We start from the raw sequence: 18,085 nt of genomic DNA on the forward strand, positions 1-18,085 counted from the left end.
ACAAATCTTTTGCACAGATGAGATAATCTCTGTTCCAGGTTATTCAACAGAACATTTGGTTTTCTTCAAGAAAATTAAATCTCTGCCATAGAATTACTACTTCTATTATCAACACAGCACCTTTTTTTAGCTTCAGTCTTCTTTTCCCCTTTATAGTCCATGCTGCCTTTCACCATCTTAATTTATTTGTAAGTTATTAAAATGCATACACATTTTTAAACCCTGCTTACCTTTCAACCAGAGTCTTTCCATCTTTTTCACTCCTATTTTCATGCTCTCTGTGCTGTTTTACAGAGAATCATTCTCTGGTATAGATACCAATACTAAGTAGTATTCTTCCTTTTCTGTCTTAGTTGAGGCCCTGAGGAAGTGACGCTCATTCCTTTAATATTGCCCTATTCGGGGCTGAGATTAATCTGGACATAAGAACAGCAGAAAGGCAGGACACGTCAAGAATAAACTGTTCAGTAACTGTGCTTTTGGTTTAATTTTCTGCTTCTTGTATATGTTTCAGTACACAATCAACAAAGCCAACAGGCTTGCTTTAGATATTTTAATTCCTTTCCACAGTCTTAAGCACCTTCCCCCCTCCCCCCTTCCCTTCCCTTCCCCCTCCAATATGCGTTTTAACTGGAATCTTTATGGTTTGTGCTAACCGGTGAAAACGTTCTCTGTTTTCAGAACTTTCAGATCACAGAACTGATAAATAGTAGTGTGGGGATGAGTCTTTTAGGCATCTGTAACTTGGAAATGTAGATGGCAAACGTGAGGCTACGTTTAGGCTTTCTTGCATTTGCTTTTGAAACAATTACCGTATCTTCAACATTCACAATTTGCTCCAGATCTGGGATATTGAATTCTAACTCCTTATTCACAGCTGGATTTGGTTAATGTCACTCAAAAGAATGCCAAAACAGAGTGACAGGAGAGATTTGAAATATCCATAAAAATAAGTGCAAGTCATTCTCCTGCTGTGATCTTCACAATGGAAGCACATGAGTGGAAGGGTATGACTTTGTCTTGAGTGTATAGTTTGAACTCATTTTGCAGCTGACCTGATTTAGTCTCTTCTGCACCATGTCTGCTCAGCTATCGCTAAAGAGCTGTGACGAGTTCCTCTTCAAATGCACGTTTCAGAACTGTAGATTATTTAACATTGTAAGCTGTGAATAAATGTATGCAAGTAACATATATCACTGGCTGTATTAAATACCAGTTGCTTAGTGACTTCTTTCAAGTCTGAGTTGCATGCTCATTGTTTTTAGTAAAGCTCACATATTGCACTTATGAATGTAGTAGACAACTTGCATTACTATATATTTTTTTTACAATGGAAGATTAAGATCTTAATTAATGTAAAAATATTTTAATAACTGCTACTAAACTGTGTTCTGTTGCTAAGAGTGCCAGCACTTACCTTTGTGGCAATAAACTGTAAGCAAATATATAAAAGTTTAATATACACTTGCAGTAAATGGCATAGAAGAATGTGGACTGGAAGCAGCATTATTTTGCATAGAAAACTTTTTATATGTCATATATTTGCATTTGTAATATACAGCATTGTAGCTGTGATTTGCTTTCAAAAAGCAATTTAAAGTTTTAACTAGTACTGCTGCTTCTTGATATACTGTGGTGTTCTTTTTCGGAAGAGCACTGTGCTGACTTTGCTTTCTGGCTCTTTTGTTCGTTTGTTTGTTTTCTTTACAGTACCGTATCTGTTAGGATGTTTCCCAGAAAATGTAATCTCTGCCCAGAGTTTAAAAGCTTAGGATGAATTTTTACTCTTCTATCAGCCTGCATTCAGCCCAAGCCTAAGGAGGGCATAATTTAAAAAAAAAGAAAAAAAAAAAAAGGCAACTCTACTATCACTATGCAGAGTATATATTAATTAAAAACCAAAAATGGGAGTGATTCAGAGTTCCCAGGCCTGTGTGTGCACTGTGGCTGACTTTTTAACTACATATGCTGACTTAGAAACGGGTTACATGCCTTTCGTGTTCCCTTTACCCAGAAGGGAGATGCATCTGTGCAAGCGAAGTGTGCTCCAGCTGAAAGACAGAAAGACCAGAGCTTGTCAGGGGGTAGTGTAGGTGTGGCCAGTTGGATTTGAGGTTCAGGGTGGCCAAAGAGAACCGGTGTTAGAAGTGATACATGTGAGAGTAGAGTTGCTTTTTTCTTTTGTGACCCTCCTTCCCCAAAGTATAATTGAGAGAATACATGGTTATTTTCTAAATTTAAATCTTCCTTTGGCTGTTGTCCTCTATCCTTTTGCTTTGATAACAGACAATATATCCTGAAATTGTGGAGGAATACTTCAGAACTCTCCTTAGTTTGTACGAAGTGGCTCTGAAGGCAGCTTAACCACCTGTGCTTCATCTGGCTTATGCCTTGGCTTCACCCAGTGCACCAATACTTCCTCAACTACCTGCTAGTTCTACTATTACTGGTACTGTGAAAATACCTTCCTTAGGAGCCTTGCAAATAGCAGTTACCACCCACAAGCTGAGAAACCAAATAAATGTATGAAGAGGTAAAAGTATATTTATTGTAGTAATTTCAGAATTGCTAGTCTGAATAGATAAGTGTTTTGGTTGGAAATATGTCTTTGATGGCCTTTTCATGTGGCCATCACTTCAATAAAATTCACCTTTACCCAACAGTGTGCCTTTCTTTTTCCCTGAACGTCTGTTCTTACCTGAGAAAATGCTACTCGGGTGCAAGGTAGAAAACAAGGGGATGTTTACTGTAGTGTTAAAGAGAAAGATTTTATGGATCTGGTACAGTAGCTGCAGTCTTTAGAGCACAATAACAGTGATGGGTACTTCTGGATGAATGGAAGACAAATTGGTTTGCTATGGTTTTTTTTTAGAAAAAACAATCAAGTTTTCAAAAAAATGGCTCATTTAAACTACTTCAAATGTGTTACCAGATTGTCACCAACAATCTTATAATATCTGACATGAAGGAGAGGAGGGATGCAGAAGGTATTAATGTGCTTGTTAGAAGGACTGCGCTTAGTATTTTTATTTTGGGTACTAGCTACCTTATAAATCAGCACTCCTTCCTAATATCACTCAACTTTGAAGTGGACATAATGACCTCTTCCCTAATTCCCTGTGATAATTTTTCTGTATCTGCACAGTTGTCCTAGTGCAAGATTAGATGCTTTATGGATGAAGAGGTTGGTCGTTTGTTTGCTTGATTGAAGTGAGAGCTTAGTATGTTTATCTTCTTGCCATCCATTTTTTGTTAGGCTATGCTAATTATACAAATAGGTGGTCAGAGAGGGGATCATAAGGTGCAAAAAGGAGTTGATGTAACGAATGGATGTAAAACAGTCAAAAAAGAAAGCCTGATATTTCAAGTCAACTTCTGACAGCTTTCACATAAATGTATACATGCTTAGGGGAAGGAAAATAATAACCTGACTACTTGTCAAACTGAATTTGATCTAAAATGTATCCTATTGTCTTGCAAGGATGAGAAGGTGCATCTTAGGTTCAAGAGCTTCCTTCCTGTCCTGAGTTCCTCAGGCTTATCCTGAGGATCGAGGCTGGACCGAGTAATGAAGACCGAGGATAGTAAAACAAAGTGGAGAAATGCGCATCAGTTACTGCTCCAACAATTCAATCCACTTTGGTATTAGCGAATCATTTATTCTTTTTGCTGTCAGTTGAATGCCCGTAGGCTTCTTAAGAATCCAAGGTAAAGGTAATCGGTGTGAAAACCAGTGTGCTATTTTGGGTGTGGGCACAGTCCCAGTCCTCTTATAGTGGCCTTTGAAAGTGTTTTAAATTGATAGATGTGGATAGGAGCTGTGTATGAGTACAGGATTTAAGGGCTTTTTATTGCTTGAAAATCGAAGCTTGTTCTGAGAACACTCAGACCATTTCCGGAGCGGAGGTACATATTAGTTCTTGGATCTCTTGCCCTTTGCAGCATGCAGAACATCTCAAAAGTAAAAACCATGGAAACAGTTACGGACTCCAGAAAAAGGCTTTTACCTAAGTACTGTTTTACTGTCGTTATTCCCCTTCGCAGAGTCAAGTTCTGATGCTCAGCATTACTTTTGCCAAGGGAGAAGGGCAGTTGTATCATTTTGGCTTTTAGCATCTAAATATTTATACAGACTAGTTAATGTTCCTCTCGCGAGTAGTCACACTGTTTACTTCAACCTGCAGCTGCAGCAATCTAGGTGAAGCTGCCAGCCTCTGCAAGGGGACAGACGGGTGGTCACTGCTCCATGGGCAGAGGGCCGCAGCCTTGGGAAGAGTGGAGAGAGCAGCAGCGGGAGGCAATAAAAACTTCTGTTGTTGATGTGGGGGCTCTCTGTCCCTGCCCTAATGTTCCCCATCAGCCTTTCTCTGGGAAGCTGGTTATACCAGTTGTTTGCACAGTGGTGGGGGATAGTGGATATATCATAGTTTTCTTGCAAGAGGAGGATTTTCAGAAAACGCAGAAAAGCTAACAATAGGTTTTGTAACATTCTGTGAAGGATGGAAATTGCAGTGAGAAAAAGCTTAAAATAGAAAAATGACAGACTTTAATTACTTTGACTTGGAACCTGTTTGTTTCCCCTCTAGTTATCCCAAGGTATTTGACCAACTTTTGTGCTGCTTGACTCTTGAGCTACATCTCCTCTCTTCGGAAGACCTCAGAATACTGGCATTAGCAAAACCATCCAAATAACCATACAAAATAATAAACAGGTAATTCTAACTGGTTGCGTCAAATTGTTGTCATTGAGCAATGACTTCCCCCCCCCCCCCCGCCCCCAGTACTGATACCACTGATCTTGCAATAGCTAGAAATACGGTCCGTGTGCAGTAGAGAAGGACAGGGTTTGTCAGCAGGATTTGCCATCAGATTTGTTCCCTACCTTCTGCACTTGAACAGTGATGACTTTGAAAAACTATTTCTGATGGGTGGGTTAGGAATTTGGGGTGGGTCAGGGAGCGGTTTCTTTTTTATGATAGGTGGAGCATAATGAAAATATCCTGATAAACAGAAAGGATGACTGTGTATTAAATTAACTCTTTTTATAGCTCTATCTATCTATGTAGACTAAGCTTTCAGTTTGGAATAGGTGCCCTGAACTTTTTTTAAAGCATCACTAACAATAAACATTGCTGTGGACAAATTTCCATATTCTTCTCTTTATATGCAAGTGGCGTACAAGCTTAAATAAAAATGTGAGAATAATACCATGATCGCCAAAAGTCATTAAGTTACTTTTTAAAGTACCTGTTTTGTGGTGCTGCCATAAGTTTTTTCTTTAGCCGTTAGTGTGTCTGTCCAATTACTGACCTTGTCATGAAGCAGAAATTTATGCTGCTAAGTACGGAATTTTAATGATCAATTTTGCAGGGTTTTGAGATTGATCTATAAAAGTTACATCCTTGTTCTTGCACAATCTCCTTCCATCTTCCAAGAAAATGTGAAGCCAAATATACTAGGCATGTCTAAAATGCACGAAGCAGAAATTTGACTTTGCTTTTATAAGGATGTCAGAACGATCACTAAAATAAGCCTGTTAGTATTCTGAGTAAACTATATACTCTTTTTAAAAATAGCAAAGATTTTGATGGAGATCAAATAGTGGTCAAAATTTTTTTGTTTATATAACTGAGTTGTAAAAAGTTATTAATGCTGAGCAAGAAGGTGAAACCTAAATAATTTGTTACTTGGGAATTAACAGTTTTGCTAGGAAAGTTTAGCTGGACACCCCGTGTTCAAAAATTATTCATCCTTAAATAGTCAAAATTTCTTTTGCTGTTGCTTTAACTTCATAGCTTTGGAGGTATGACATGAAGAACACTGACACAGTTTACAGTTGAAATCCATTGATTATATTAAGGTAAACAACCATGGGCCTGCTGTCTTAACAGGCACTTGGTGTCAGTAACAACATGAAGAAGAATATACCATCTGTGATTGTGTGAAGTTTTGGGAGAAATCAAAAGCTAGAGAAATACCACAGCTGGAAGTTACTTACTCAAGTCTCTTCATATCACTATGGCAAAACTGTAAAACACTTTTTCTGGAAATGAAAAAGAACTTGGTGTAAAGATGCCGATATTTGCGATCAGAGACAGGCAGTCAAACTCCTTCACCGAGCAGCCGCCTTCTCGTCTGTTTCCCCAATAACCCTTCCCTTCTCACTTCTTCCCCAGGCCTACAGTAATGGTCTGTTTGGTGTCAGCAAAGCTGTGAATGTGTAGAGCTCTGAATAGGTGAAGGTTCTGTGCTGCCACTTCTACCACTGCCAGCCGTGGTACTATATGTTGGCTTTTCAACAGCAATGGAAGACTTAAAAGTGCTCTGGAAATGGAACATCAAAAGCATATGTCCACTTAAAACTGCTCTTTAACAAGGAGAGATGGGAAGGGGGAAAAAAAAAGGATATTAATTTTGTGATTAATATGGTGGTCTGGAGACATGGAGTCCAAAGTCCCTGCTCTGTCACACGCTGCCTTTGTGAATTTAATTTCAATTTCTCTGTCTCTGTTTCCTCACTTGTCTGCTGGGCATAATGGCACTTTTCCTTCTGATGCCAAGTACATTAGCAGTAGAATACTTCACTTTGTGATGGGTTTGTAAGCAGAAATAAGTAGGCAGATTACCATATTTTTTAAAAACTGCATAGGAAGAAAATGGATGTAGTCTTTCATTATACTGGACCTGAAGAAGTGACCTTTTTTTTCTTTTGAGTTTGTGGTGTATATTCGTGAATCCTATTAAATTATTTGCCTAAGTATTCTGGACAGATTTTTTACAAGTTAATTAGAATGCTAGCATGCTCTAATACTATGTAATGGAGAATTAATAACAATTAAGAATTGTTACTTCTGTTGTACAGCAAGACACAACAAAAATTTAAATCAGACCCCAAAGCCAAGGCGCAAACTTGCTGCAAAGCACACAGAGCCTAGGGAGGCAATCTGTGAAACTGAGTTCCTGGCTTTTCTTGGTACTGCGTTTCTAAAAGCTGCAAGTACTTAGTGTTTGGCATACGTACATGTTTGGGGGAGGCTCTCCCGCGCTCTGTGAATGCCTTTGCTACTTTGAGATTATATTGCTAGCGGACTGGGCTCTAGGGATGTCATCTTTAAAAGCACGGGAAAACTGCACATGGTGCAATTCACTTGCCATTGAATCTGTTAATGTGCTCTCTAAAGGAAGGACCCTAACGGCTGCGCTCGTTGGCTGGCGCTGCCTGTTAATTATTTCCAGAATTTACTGTTTTGGAGTTTCCTGCCCTGGTAGTTGCATGTCTGCCCAGCCACCTCCCCCCCCCCATTTCAGGCTGTGCTGGTCAGAGGTGCTGCTCTTCAGCTGGGCTTAGCAGCCAGGAGCAGCTGCCTTGTACAGCTCCCCAGGAGGATGGGGAAAGCCCCCAAACTCCTTGCAGATCAACTGAGGTTAATTAAAGACATTCATGAAGCTGCCTACAATCCATGGCAGACTGCCCAAAGTTGATTAGAAAAAAACAAGAGGGTACTATTACCTTCAAGTAGGACAGAATGATACAAGGAAGCTCTGCTGACAGACTCATTAAAATGAGTGGGTGTTTTGGTTTTTGAGGGTTTTGGGTAGGGGGGGAGGGGGTGTCTGTTTTGTTTTTTAACAGAATCACAGACTGGTTGAGGTTGGCAGGCACCTCTGGAGGTCATCTGGTCTGACCCCCCAGCTCAAGCAGGGCCGCTGAGAACCAGTTGTCCAGACAGCTGTGGAGTATCTCCAAGGCTGGAGATTCCACAACCTCCCTGGACAACCTGTGCCAGTGCTCGGTTACCCTCACAGTGAAAAAGTGTTCCCTGATGTTCAGAGGGAACCTCCTGCGTTTCAGGTTGTGCCCGTTGCCTCTGGTCCTGTCCCTGGGCACCGCTAAAGAGCCTGGCTCTGTCCTCTTTGTACCCTCCCTTTTCAGGTATTAATATACACAGGTGAGATCCCCCCGAGCCTTCTCTTCTCCAGGCTGAACAGTCCCAGCTCACTCAGCCTGCCCTCATAAGAAAGATGCTGCACTCCCTTAATCACCCGAGTGGCCCTTTGCTGGACTCTTTCCAGTATGTCCACGTTTCTTGTGTACTGGGGAGCCCAGAACTGGACCCAGCCCTCCAGGAGTGGCCTCAGCAGTGCTGAGCAGAGCGGAAGGATCACCTCCCCCTCTTCTGGCGTACCATCCCTTCCCTTTTCCAGGCATATCCTTTATTTCCCTCTTTGTACAGAAACGTATTCCCTGTGATGCTGGAATTTTGCTATGTTTGGATTCCTAAATTTGTGAAGCAAAACCGCACTGTGCCAAGGAGCAAATAAACAAACAAAAAAAAGCCAACAACAGTCTGATGTCTCTGTGTTTTTACAGTTGTAGCTCTGTCCAGAACCATGCTTGGGGCACAGCCATCAAATATCTTTTGTGAATTATAGTCCCAAAAGTTTATATTCTTTTCCTGGTCCTAATGGATACTGAAGTAGATGTACTCCACGTGCATGTAGTTCGAATTTCTTTCTGATGTCTATTCACTTGTACCTGCCTACGCTGATTGTCACCGGCTTAACGTATTCCCTGAGCGTATTGTCTTCTGGGAGCCATACAGAGACCTCCTTAATCCCGGCAGTCCAATATTTGCATTTTTTGCATTTCACCACACCACTTCCTTGTTCTGATACTAGGGATGGCGATGGGTGGTGATACAGATAGCTTAATAATCCTGCATTTTCTATAACGCTCTTTTCATTTGTCTGTCAGTCGCTGAAACTCCTGTGGTTTGGAATGAGATTGCTTCTCTCCAAGTAAAGCAGGGCCTTCAGGTTTGGCAGCTCTGGTGTTGAAGGTCGCTTATTTGTATTTACTTTCTAAAAAAAGGCAGCTGAACCTGAGTGAGGTGCTGGCCTTTTCCCACGTGATTGCTTATTAGTACAGTTCCATTTTTAAATAATCCTGACTGAAAATGGAATCTTGCTCTGGCAGATACTCACCTGAACCTATTTGGCGCCTTAAGGTGAGGTGACAGCTCTCTTGCTAGAAATAATACAATGCCACGCAACCACATGTAAGAAATAGTAAAAATACTTGGAATTGTTTTGACAGCAATTTTCTGTTCTGCAAAAAAACAGCAACAGACGCTCTCCAGCACCTGCTCCTCTGTTTCTTACAATACTCTCTGTTTTATCTACACCTCCGGGTGCTTCGCCCTCCGATTTGTCATCACTACCTTGGCGACGTTAAAAATAATTATCGCGAAGTATTTTTAGGGGAAAAAAACCAACCAACCAAACAATAACTTCGCAGGGCTCGCTGACCGCCACCGCTCCTCCGGGATTTCCCTCCCCAAGCGCTGACAGAAGCCGCGCGTACCCCGGTTCGCTTTCCCTCGCTCCCGTTTCGCTTCTTCCATCCCCCGACCCCACGGGAATTAACCGGGGGGCCACCACCGGGACCTGAATCCCTCACATTTAGCGGAGATTATCCTTTTCTTACCGGAGGGGAGGTGTGTGAGGCGGAGGCGGGAACCGAGAGAGAGAGAGAGAAAGGGGGGGGGGGCGGAGCCCGCCTGCGGCACGCGGCGGCCGAGCGCGCCCCCTGGCGGCGGCGGTGGCTGTGGCGGCGGCCGCCCAGCGCCATTACCGTGGCCCGGCGTGGCTCCTCACAGCGGGAGCGGCGGGAACCGGCGGGATGTTGGGGATAGCGGCGGCGGCGGGGATGACCTGTAACAGGTAGGAGAGACGTGGGGGCCGCCCGTCCCGTCCCGTCTCGTCCCGTCCCGCCTCCCGCGGCGGGCGGCGCTTTGTCTCAGCGCGGCCCGGCCGCTGTCACCGGCCCCCCCCCCCCCCCCTCGCCTCAGCTCCCCCGGTGCCCCGGGGAAGGCGCTTCCCCCCTTCCCCACACCCCCCCCCCCCCTCCCCGGGCAGCGCCGCGGCCGTGCAGAACCGGGGACGGTGGGCAGGAGCAGGGCAGAATTCCGTTCTCTCTTCCACCGCCCACTCGGGGCTCCGTTCCCCGCGGGGAGCCTTGCTGCGGCAAATCGGAGGTAACGCACAAAAGTCAAAATAAAAAATAATAAAAAAAAAAAGGTTTGGAAGGGTTTCGTGCCCTTTGCGTTAAAAGGCGTCCTTTCCCGAGGGAGGGGGGGTGTTTTAAATTCGGGGTACTAAACCGCCTCGGGTGTTTATGCGGTGAGATTTCGTGTAGTTTTGTGGCTATCCCGCAATTACAGAGGAGTCGTATCTTAGGGAAAGGTTAACAGGGATGGGATACAGAAAGCAAAAGCCCAGCGTTTCAAAGCCTCACCCGCTGTCGCCGTTTCTTGGGAAGAAACGTCCCTAATGAACGCGCTTGGCAAATGTTGCACTAATATGTCGAAACCTGGGGTCGAGGGAAGGGAAAGGGAGCGACTTCGTAGCTGCCTTGGGCCGCAGGTTCAGGACGACCGCTGGCGCGCAGACTTTAGCCCCGCTAAAAACAGCCTTATCTTTCCCGCACCTGATTTCTACCGCAAACTCCTCCAGCTCTGCACCACGCCTTCGGAGAAAAGCCGTGGCACCGGCAAAGTCAAACCGAGTCGGGGCTACCGCGGTGGCACCCTGGGCCGGCACGCGGCGGGGTGGGCTACCGAGCCAGCTCCACTCCCGGGGTCAGCGTCCCGATGGCCCCGAGGCAAGAGGGGGGGGAAGGCGGCAGGATCTTGCCAGCCTTGACCACCTTTAGCAGCCGCCTGCTGAGAAAAAGATGATAACGTGATTGGGATGTCCATGTGTCTTAAGGTAACTGGTTTTTCTTCAGCCGTTCCAAAAGCCGCTTGCTTTCTCAGTGGGTGATGATGGGTGTTTCCAGGCCAGGCTTCTTTCTGCGTTCCCAAAAGTGGCCGAGTTGTCAGTATTTGTGCTGTGAGCGTCGGTCTCTCGCGACTGCGAGGATCTGCGTGTCGTTCGGCCCCCGCACAGGTGCTTCGGCTCCGGTGCAGAGCCTGCCTCTCCGGGTAAATAGAGCAGTTACATATTTGGCATCTCTTCTGCTGAAGTTTTCGGGGAGCAGGCCAGCTGCGCTGCTGGTACACGCTTCCCAGGATGTGAACTAGGCTACACCCCTGGCACAGTGAGAAATTTTGGGACAAAGTCAGGCTAGAGCCTATGCTTGCAGAAACTTGCTGAGATGAAGTAGCAGAGCACTCTGGTGGGAGCCCACCTCCCTCAAAGCTGTCTGGGGGGCAGCTCCTTCAGCACAAAACGCATGCAGTGCATCCCACAGCGGGCGAGCGGGTGGCCGGCACGTCCAGGGAAGCATCCCGGGGGTACGGCCGGTGGCTCGAGCATCCTTCCCTGGCAGCGGGGACGAGCCCTGCTGTCTCCCGGCAGAGCAAATCCTCCCGCGGCTGAGACAGTCAACCTGGTGTCCTGCCACTGCTGCTGCCCTCTGAATATGAACTGCTCACCCAGCGAGGGCTGGACGTGGGGTCCCTCTGTGCCTCTCTTCTCACCGCTTTTTGGGGGGTGAATCGTCGTATCAAGGACAAGGGATGGTGGCGAAGGATGTGAAGGTGCTGTGTGGTTGATTTCTCGCAGAAGCGTGGCTGGAGGGAGCGGAGGGAGCTGCCGGCCGGGGCAGGGAGCGTGGCTCGCCTGGCTGCGGGGTCAGGTCCTTCGAGGGAACCAGTTGCAGGACTTCTGGCTGAGGGGGTTTTTCTTTAGATGATTCCAGTCCGTTGAGGTCAAAAGAAAATGAAAGGGCGAGGTTTGTGTAAGATACATTTCCATTTGGTGAAATGCAAGGAGAGGAAATTAAAAATTGGTGTGTTTTCTTGTTTTGATTCTTTGGAACACTAAAAATGCAAATGTTCCATTCGAGCCCACTTTTTAACAAAATACAAGGTGATCTCAAAGGCTTCCACAGGCTGAAACTCCTGAGGGATTTCAGATATTGACTTTTTGCTCTGATTTACAGAGTTTAAATAATCTCAGTTTTGGGGAAGAAAACAAAAAAGGAAAGAATGACTTGAGGTCTCTCTCCAGATTCGGTACACGGAGGAGCAGCAGACATCTGGTCAGCAGGTACGCACATGGGGTTTGTTTTCATCCTAGGAAATACTCTTCTTTTTAACTTTGGGTTTTTTTTTTTTTTCCCCCTCCACTTTATAGAGGCTTTTTAAACTCGAGTCACTGCTGCGGCTTTTGTTTTGCAATTCAAGGAACTTGCAGGCTGGGGCTGTAACCTGAACGCCTGTTACCCAAGGCACAGCCATCTCACTCATCGTCACGCTGGGAGATCAGACTCTGCCCCGGAGGAGAGGGCTTTGGGCAGGGAGGGATGTGCAGCGTGCCCTGCAGCTGGGTTGGTGCTGGGTAGTGGACTGTCATTCAGGATTGCTGGACATGCTGCTTGGGGCTGCAACGCCCGCTTGCTTCGTAAGTGTCCTCTGAGTTTTGTGGGCAGCTTTTGCAGCTGGTTGTGCTGAACTCATCTCATGTTATCGTTGGAATAAGTTTCTTATGTGGTTCAGAGAAAACATCAGCTTGCAATTCAGAACCATTATTATCTTAAGCCTTTGTAGTTTCCTAGCACAAACTTAAGTTTTTCTTTGTAGCAATAAATACAGGCCAGCATGCAGTAAAATACTGAACCAAGCAAGCTCCTCTTTATGCAAAGCATAACTACATTTGAAAAACTAGCAGAGACTTACTGAATTTTCAGCTCTTGTTCTGCTGTGGACTGTGAAGCTCAAAAATGTGAGCAATTTGTAGTGTTACTGGCTTTGATAGGCGACTCCATAAATAAGAAGCTAAATGTGATGCTGCCGTTCAATCTCAGTTATAATGCACGGGTCTTTTTCTTAGAACTGGCTCCATATAGTCGCTGCAGGGGAACCGTTAATGGCCCGCAATATAGAGAGGATGGTTTGCATAGTTAACAAATTCTTTTTGAAGTCGCAATAAAATATTTATTGTTGAAGCGCTTAAGGCAGGCTTTTCAGCTCCTGCAATTGTGGCTTCGTGCTAAGTGTGTTGCGTTAGACATCCTGATTCCTCTGTGTGGTGTTCTCCTCCAAAGCCCCATTTAAAGGTTTTTCACTCCGTAGCATAATGCAGTCTCTTACTACTTTTCAATGTAGGGAGGCTTTAACTACTAGCTGTGCTAAAAGCATCTTGTTAGTTGGTGGGGAAATGACGCGCGTCAGGTCATTCCATGATGGCGGGTGCTGATGACAAGGAAAATCAAACTGACAGTCACGTTTTGATAGCCAAAGCCTTCCCTTGTATAAGCTATCCATAGCATGAATCAAGCAGCCATGTACATGGTCTGCTGTCCTTGTCGTTTTAGCGATGTGTAACAGTGCACGTCACCCTTACAGCTTGTGCGGAAGCGCTGGTGTGGAGGCAGAAAGGGTGAAAGGATGGGAAGGCCCTAATTCAATCTGACAATTAGAGACGACGTAGCAGGGGACTGTGCCCTGGGGTTAATACTTTTCTTCAAATTAGGACACTCCTTTGCAATTACTTCAGCATTTCCCTTCCTGCAGTGTCTGAGTCTTTATGAAAATGCTTACTTATGCTTTTTAAGCAGATGGAAGGGAAAAAGAAGTCAAGATACTGTAATTTCCTTGGTTGGTTTTGTGTACCCTAGTAACCCTTTATGCAAAACAGTTTGATGAATTTGTCTGAGAGCCTGGAGACTCTTGGCAAGGTGCAGGGGGCAGAAGCTGACGGTGTGCCCAGTGACAAACTATTTACGGGCAAAGCGGACCTCTTGTCTGCAGTCTGAAACCACGTTCCTGTGCAAAAATGGCATAGTCTGTAGTATCTTAGGATGCATGAAAAATAGCGTTACAGCAAGGCCAGCACCCAGGATGAGGTTCTATGCTCTGTATTTTTCATATTAATTACTTTTCCTTATACTTTAAATAAGAAGTCCTTGAATTCCACGTCTGATCATCCTTTTTTTTCATCACTTTTAACTTATTAAAAAACCCCACCAGCCCCTTCTACAGAATTTGGTAAGAAGGTGACTCCTAAGTCACTTGTTGCATTTAGGGTTGTTTCAATCACTGCTTGCATTAAATAGTTTGGAGAACTGAGAACACACTGGTGGATGGGCTTTTGATTGAGTAAAACCTAAACTGGTGGGAACGGTAGAGTTAAAACTTTGGGGTTTATTGCTCACATCATGGATGGGGAGTCGGTCTGGATAATCTGAGAAACTAAGGCGATGTAAGGATTTTATGAATGTTTCCTGGGTGGCCTGGGGAAGCTGCCGTGCTCAGATTTCTGAGGGTTTTCTGTATTAATATATTGTTTTAGTGTAGTTGGGGGCACTGGGAAAGACCACAGCAAAGCAATGCAGCAACGCCAGCAAATATTTGGGAGGCAACAACATGGCAGAGTGGCTCCCATCCAGACCCCACGCTGACGTGCAACAGCTGTGGGATTGATGTGGGGAGAGAAAACCACACAGAGAAATAGTTTCAAATCCGCCTTGGGAGGGGGAAAGAGGACCTCGACGCTTTGCAAGGACTCTTTATGGGGGGCTTGGCCATCCCCGCTGGGGCTGGGTGCTGCCCTGCAGGGTCGAGGGTCCAGCTGCCAGCCTCTCGCCTTCTGGAGCCGCAGCATCCCCAAGTCATCCCTCGGTGTCTCCTGGCACGCTCCACCTCTGATCTGGGAATGAAAAATACAGCTTGGCAGGCGGGGTGGCATGGCCTGCCAGCGGGTGTTGTCGGGGGGGGGAAGGCAGCCCCTGCAGATTCAGGGCTGAATCAGCACGGCAGCCTCCGCTTGCAAAACCCCCTGGTTTTGGTGAATCCTCCGTTGTGATGAAACGCTTGCAGATGGGCACATATTTCCATTTGTAGCTTTGCAGATGAACAGCGTGTGCTTCTGAACTGCTTTGGTAGCAGGACAGACTTGTGTTTCGTGGCAGAGAGACCAACATTTGTGCTGGATTAAGTGATTTATTTTTGCCAGGGTCTGCTGGTAAGTGGGCTGAGATTCACTTGGCAGCGATCATCTCCCAGACCCAGCTCTGGCCAGTGTCACAAAGCAGGACAGACCGTCTCTGGGCCATGCCAAGGCAGCTGCTCTTCCCACAGGCGGCAATTACAGAGACATTTTAATTAAGCATGCGGTTGCGCTACAGCTGACCGGGGTGACCCGCACGTTCCCGTCTCCCAACTTCTTTCGTGCCAGCACCGGGGACCTGAGCCAGCTGAAAACCCATGGTAAGAGAGATTGGTAGATATATAGATTTAAAACTGAATTTGTCTCCATCTGGATCAATTCCTTGATCTTGTGAGTGGCGGTGGTGTCGGGGAGTGGGGTGGGAAGGGATGTGGGAAAGGTGGAAATACCCATTTCGGCAGAAGCATGGATTTGTGCCTGGGTCGTGTACCCGTGGCCTCGGAGAGCGGTGTTAAAGGTGGGGGGTCCTGTGAGGAGGTGCTGGGGATGTAAAGGAGGAGGGAGCCGTGTCTGGTGGTGGTCTGGGTTGGAGCTGGGGACCACTTGCGGCCGTCCCGGGTGGGATGTCGGGAAGGGGCATGTCCACGCTCCGTTGCACTGGAAGAGGCATCACCTCCCTGCAGGTTGTTGAAAGAGGATCGCCTGGGCAATTTTGCTTGCTGCTGTTGAAAGCACGCTTGAGTATGTTCTGGCTGCAGCTTGGTGTCCCCTCCCAGAGCCCTGCCTGAAGGGAAACCGGCCCGGCAGTGGTTTTGTCATGGTTGTCACAGAAGTAGCTTGCAGAAATTCACCTTTAGAGGATTCGGAGGAAGGAGACCCCGTGTCCCGTCCCCGTGACACGTAGGGTATAGTTAGAAAGGGCAACACATACATAGAGAATATAGAGAATAGCTACACATCGATGCCTGTTTAAGTCTACCTAATGTTTGTTGGCACGACATGACTTCATGATCTGAAGGTGCCCAGGGGCTCACTTCACCCATTGCTTCCAGGTCCCCAGAGGAACTGGATGCTGTTTATACCCGCTTGTACTGTTGAGTTAAAAAAAAAGAATGGAGCAAGAGCTGTGCCTGTGAGCTCTTGCAGGCTGAGTCCCGCTGTGCAGAGATGCAGCTGCGGGAGAGCCAAGGCGCGCGTGGCTGCTCGCTTTTCTTCTCAAGCACTGTACGGCGGAGACAAGGCAAGCTGCTGTGGGAAGGGGCTTGATGGGAGCTGTCGGTGAGCTTCCCCGGGACTGAAAGGAGAAGGGCAGGAACCTCCCGAGTGCGATGTTTCTGTAGTACTTTAAACATCCCAGAAAAAAAATGGGTTTTTTCTGCCTCCTGTGTTTCCTTTTCTGAGTATTTGCAGTTGCAAGAGAGGCCGTATTCTGATTAGATGAAAAAGGAATCGAAGCAGATCGTTTTAAAGCTGCTGCTGTGAAGAAAAAGCTGACTTCCGAAATCTTTGTTCCTTCATTCACATTTTTTTCCTTTTTGTTAGCCAGCCTCAGGAAATGAGAACATTCTTTTGGCTTTCCGTGCCTGAGTCACATCTTTTATATATATCTATATATATAAAAATATGTTAAAACATCTGGAGATGTTTGTTTCGGAGAGGTGCTTGTTTTGTATTTATTAGGGTATCTGAGCTTTAAATGTTTGTACACAGTTGGATGTTTCCAGAGTTTCCCATACTTCTCTGGTTACAAGGATATATATATATGTTTCTGTCAGAAAAGCCAAGGGAAATGTGCTGAGAAGCTAGGGAATATACAAAGAAGTAAAAGTAGAGCCTTTAAAGAAAGTGAGAATTTTCTGTTTCTTTCAAAAATTAAACTATTGAAGCGGTTGTTTAATGTGAGTTCCGTCCAAATATGTAGCTCTTTAATGTTTACCAAGTATTTATTTAAAAAAAAAAAAGTGTGAAGAGGAAAATCCCAGTAGCTCTTCTCTTGTTCTTTTTCTAAAAAAAAAAAAAAAAAAAAGGAAAAGGAAGTCATTAAAAGCTCATTATACCCATCTCTGCCGTTCAGTGAGCTGACACCGGGCTCTGGCAGTGCTCTGGGTGCGCAGCGGGGTCTCGCTGCCTCCCTCCGTCCTCCCACCGGGGTCACACGGGGATCGTGAGACTTTGCTTTAAAAGGAAAAAAAAAAAAAAAAAAAATCCATTTAGTTTAACCGAAGGCCAAATATTTAACTTTGGCGGGGGAGGTGGTGGGATTTAGGAGAACGAATAAAATTTCCGCCCTTGGTTGTTTAACGTAGCTGCACCGAAAATGATGGGAGACCGGGGACGGCGGGCGCCGGGGGGGTCCCGTGCAGGGAGGGATGGTGAGATGGCGACGGGGCACGAGGGGAAGGTTCTCCCAAGGGTCTGCATCCATCATGGCCACGCGGCATCCGGGCGTTCACGGCGGCTTCTGCTCCCACAGCTCCCACTGAAATGCCCTCGAGTTTATGGCTCAGATTAGAAACCTCTTGCTGATCAAATATCTTGATTGCACCCTGGCCTTCCTGTTAGCTTCTTTGATCTTTTCTTGTCAGTGGATTATAGTGGACTTTTTTAAAGTCTTGCGTGTTGAAATAGTTGTATAAATACAGTCCTCAGGGTAGGTGTTATTTAGAAAACTACTTATCTCCCGGAAGAAAATCTACCTCCTTTTGTCCCTTCAGCGTGCTTGTTTGCCATTGTGCATCAAAGAAGTGTGATTTCTGTAATTATGTCAAAGAATAGCAGCTTATTGTTAATTGTTTGAAATAATCTAAAGGCCGGTGGGGCTTATTCTTTTGGCTGATTTCCTGCTTGTTCAAACACTGAAGAACTGTTTCAGGTTCACATTTGAAAAAAAAAAAAGAAATATAAAAGAAACCCGTAGAACCAGGACAGTCTCTGGGGGAAACCGATGGGCTCGCAGCCCTGGGATGAATCCCCCTCTGTTGAAATCTCCAGCAGTCACAATTTCTCTTTTTGCAAAGAGAAAAGGCTGCCCTTTTCCCCGGGCATCCCGTTCGCGTGACGTCCCTCGTGAAATGGCGTCACTCAGCCCCCCTCGGTGCCAGCACGCTGGGAGCTGGATGTCTTCAGGCGGTGGCACAAAGGCAGAGTTTAGCTTTGGGGCGGCAAGGGGATGAGCTGTGCCATAGCTTTG

At 45.7% G+C, this 18,085-nt stretch overlaps 1 protein-coding gene across 3 annotated transcripts in view; it reads left to right on the forward strand.

Annotated features, from left to right (window-relative positions):
- The first annotated feature begins 9,596 nt into the window (after positions 1 to 9,596).
- Positions 9,597 to 18,085, forward strand: part of LIMS1 (LIM zinc finger domain containing 1) — a 74,298-nt gene continuing 65,809 nt past the window's right edge. The window contains exons 1-2 of one of the 3 annotated variants that reach the window (XM_052773539.1): positions 9,618 to 9,723; positions 11,948 to 12,054. Coding sequence is in view for 1 of the 3 variants with exons in the window: in XM_052773537.1 (XP_052629497.1) it covers positions 9,683 to 9,723 (41 nt within the window). In the remaining 2 variants the exon portion in view is untranslated. Of the gene's footprint in view, positions 9,724 to 11,947; positions 12,055 to 14,961; positions 15,216 to 18,085 lie in introns of those variants that run through there. The other 2 variants (XM_052773537.1, XM_052773540.1) reach the window with 2 other exon arrangements.

This window comes from Harpia harpyja, chromosome 22 (assembly GCF_026419915.1).
Source record: "Harpia harpyja isolate bHarHar1 chromosome 22, bHarHar1 primary haplotype, whole genome shotgun sequence".
Lineage (NCBI taxonomy): Eukaryota > Metazoa > Chordata > Aves > Accipitriformes > Accipitridae > Harpia > Harpia harpyja.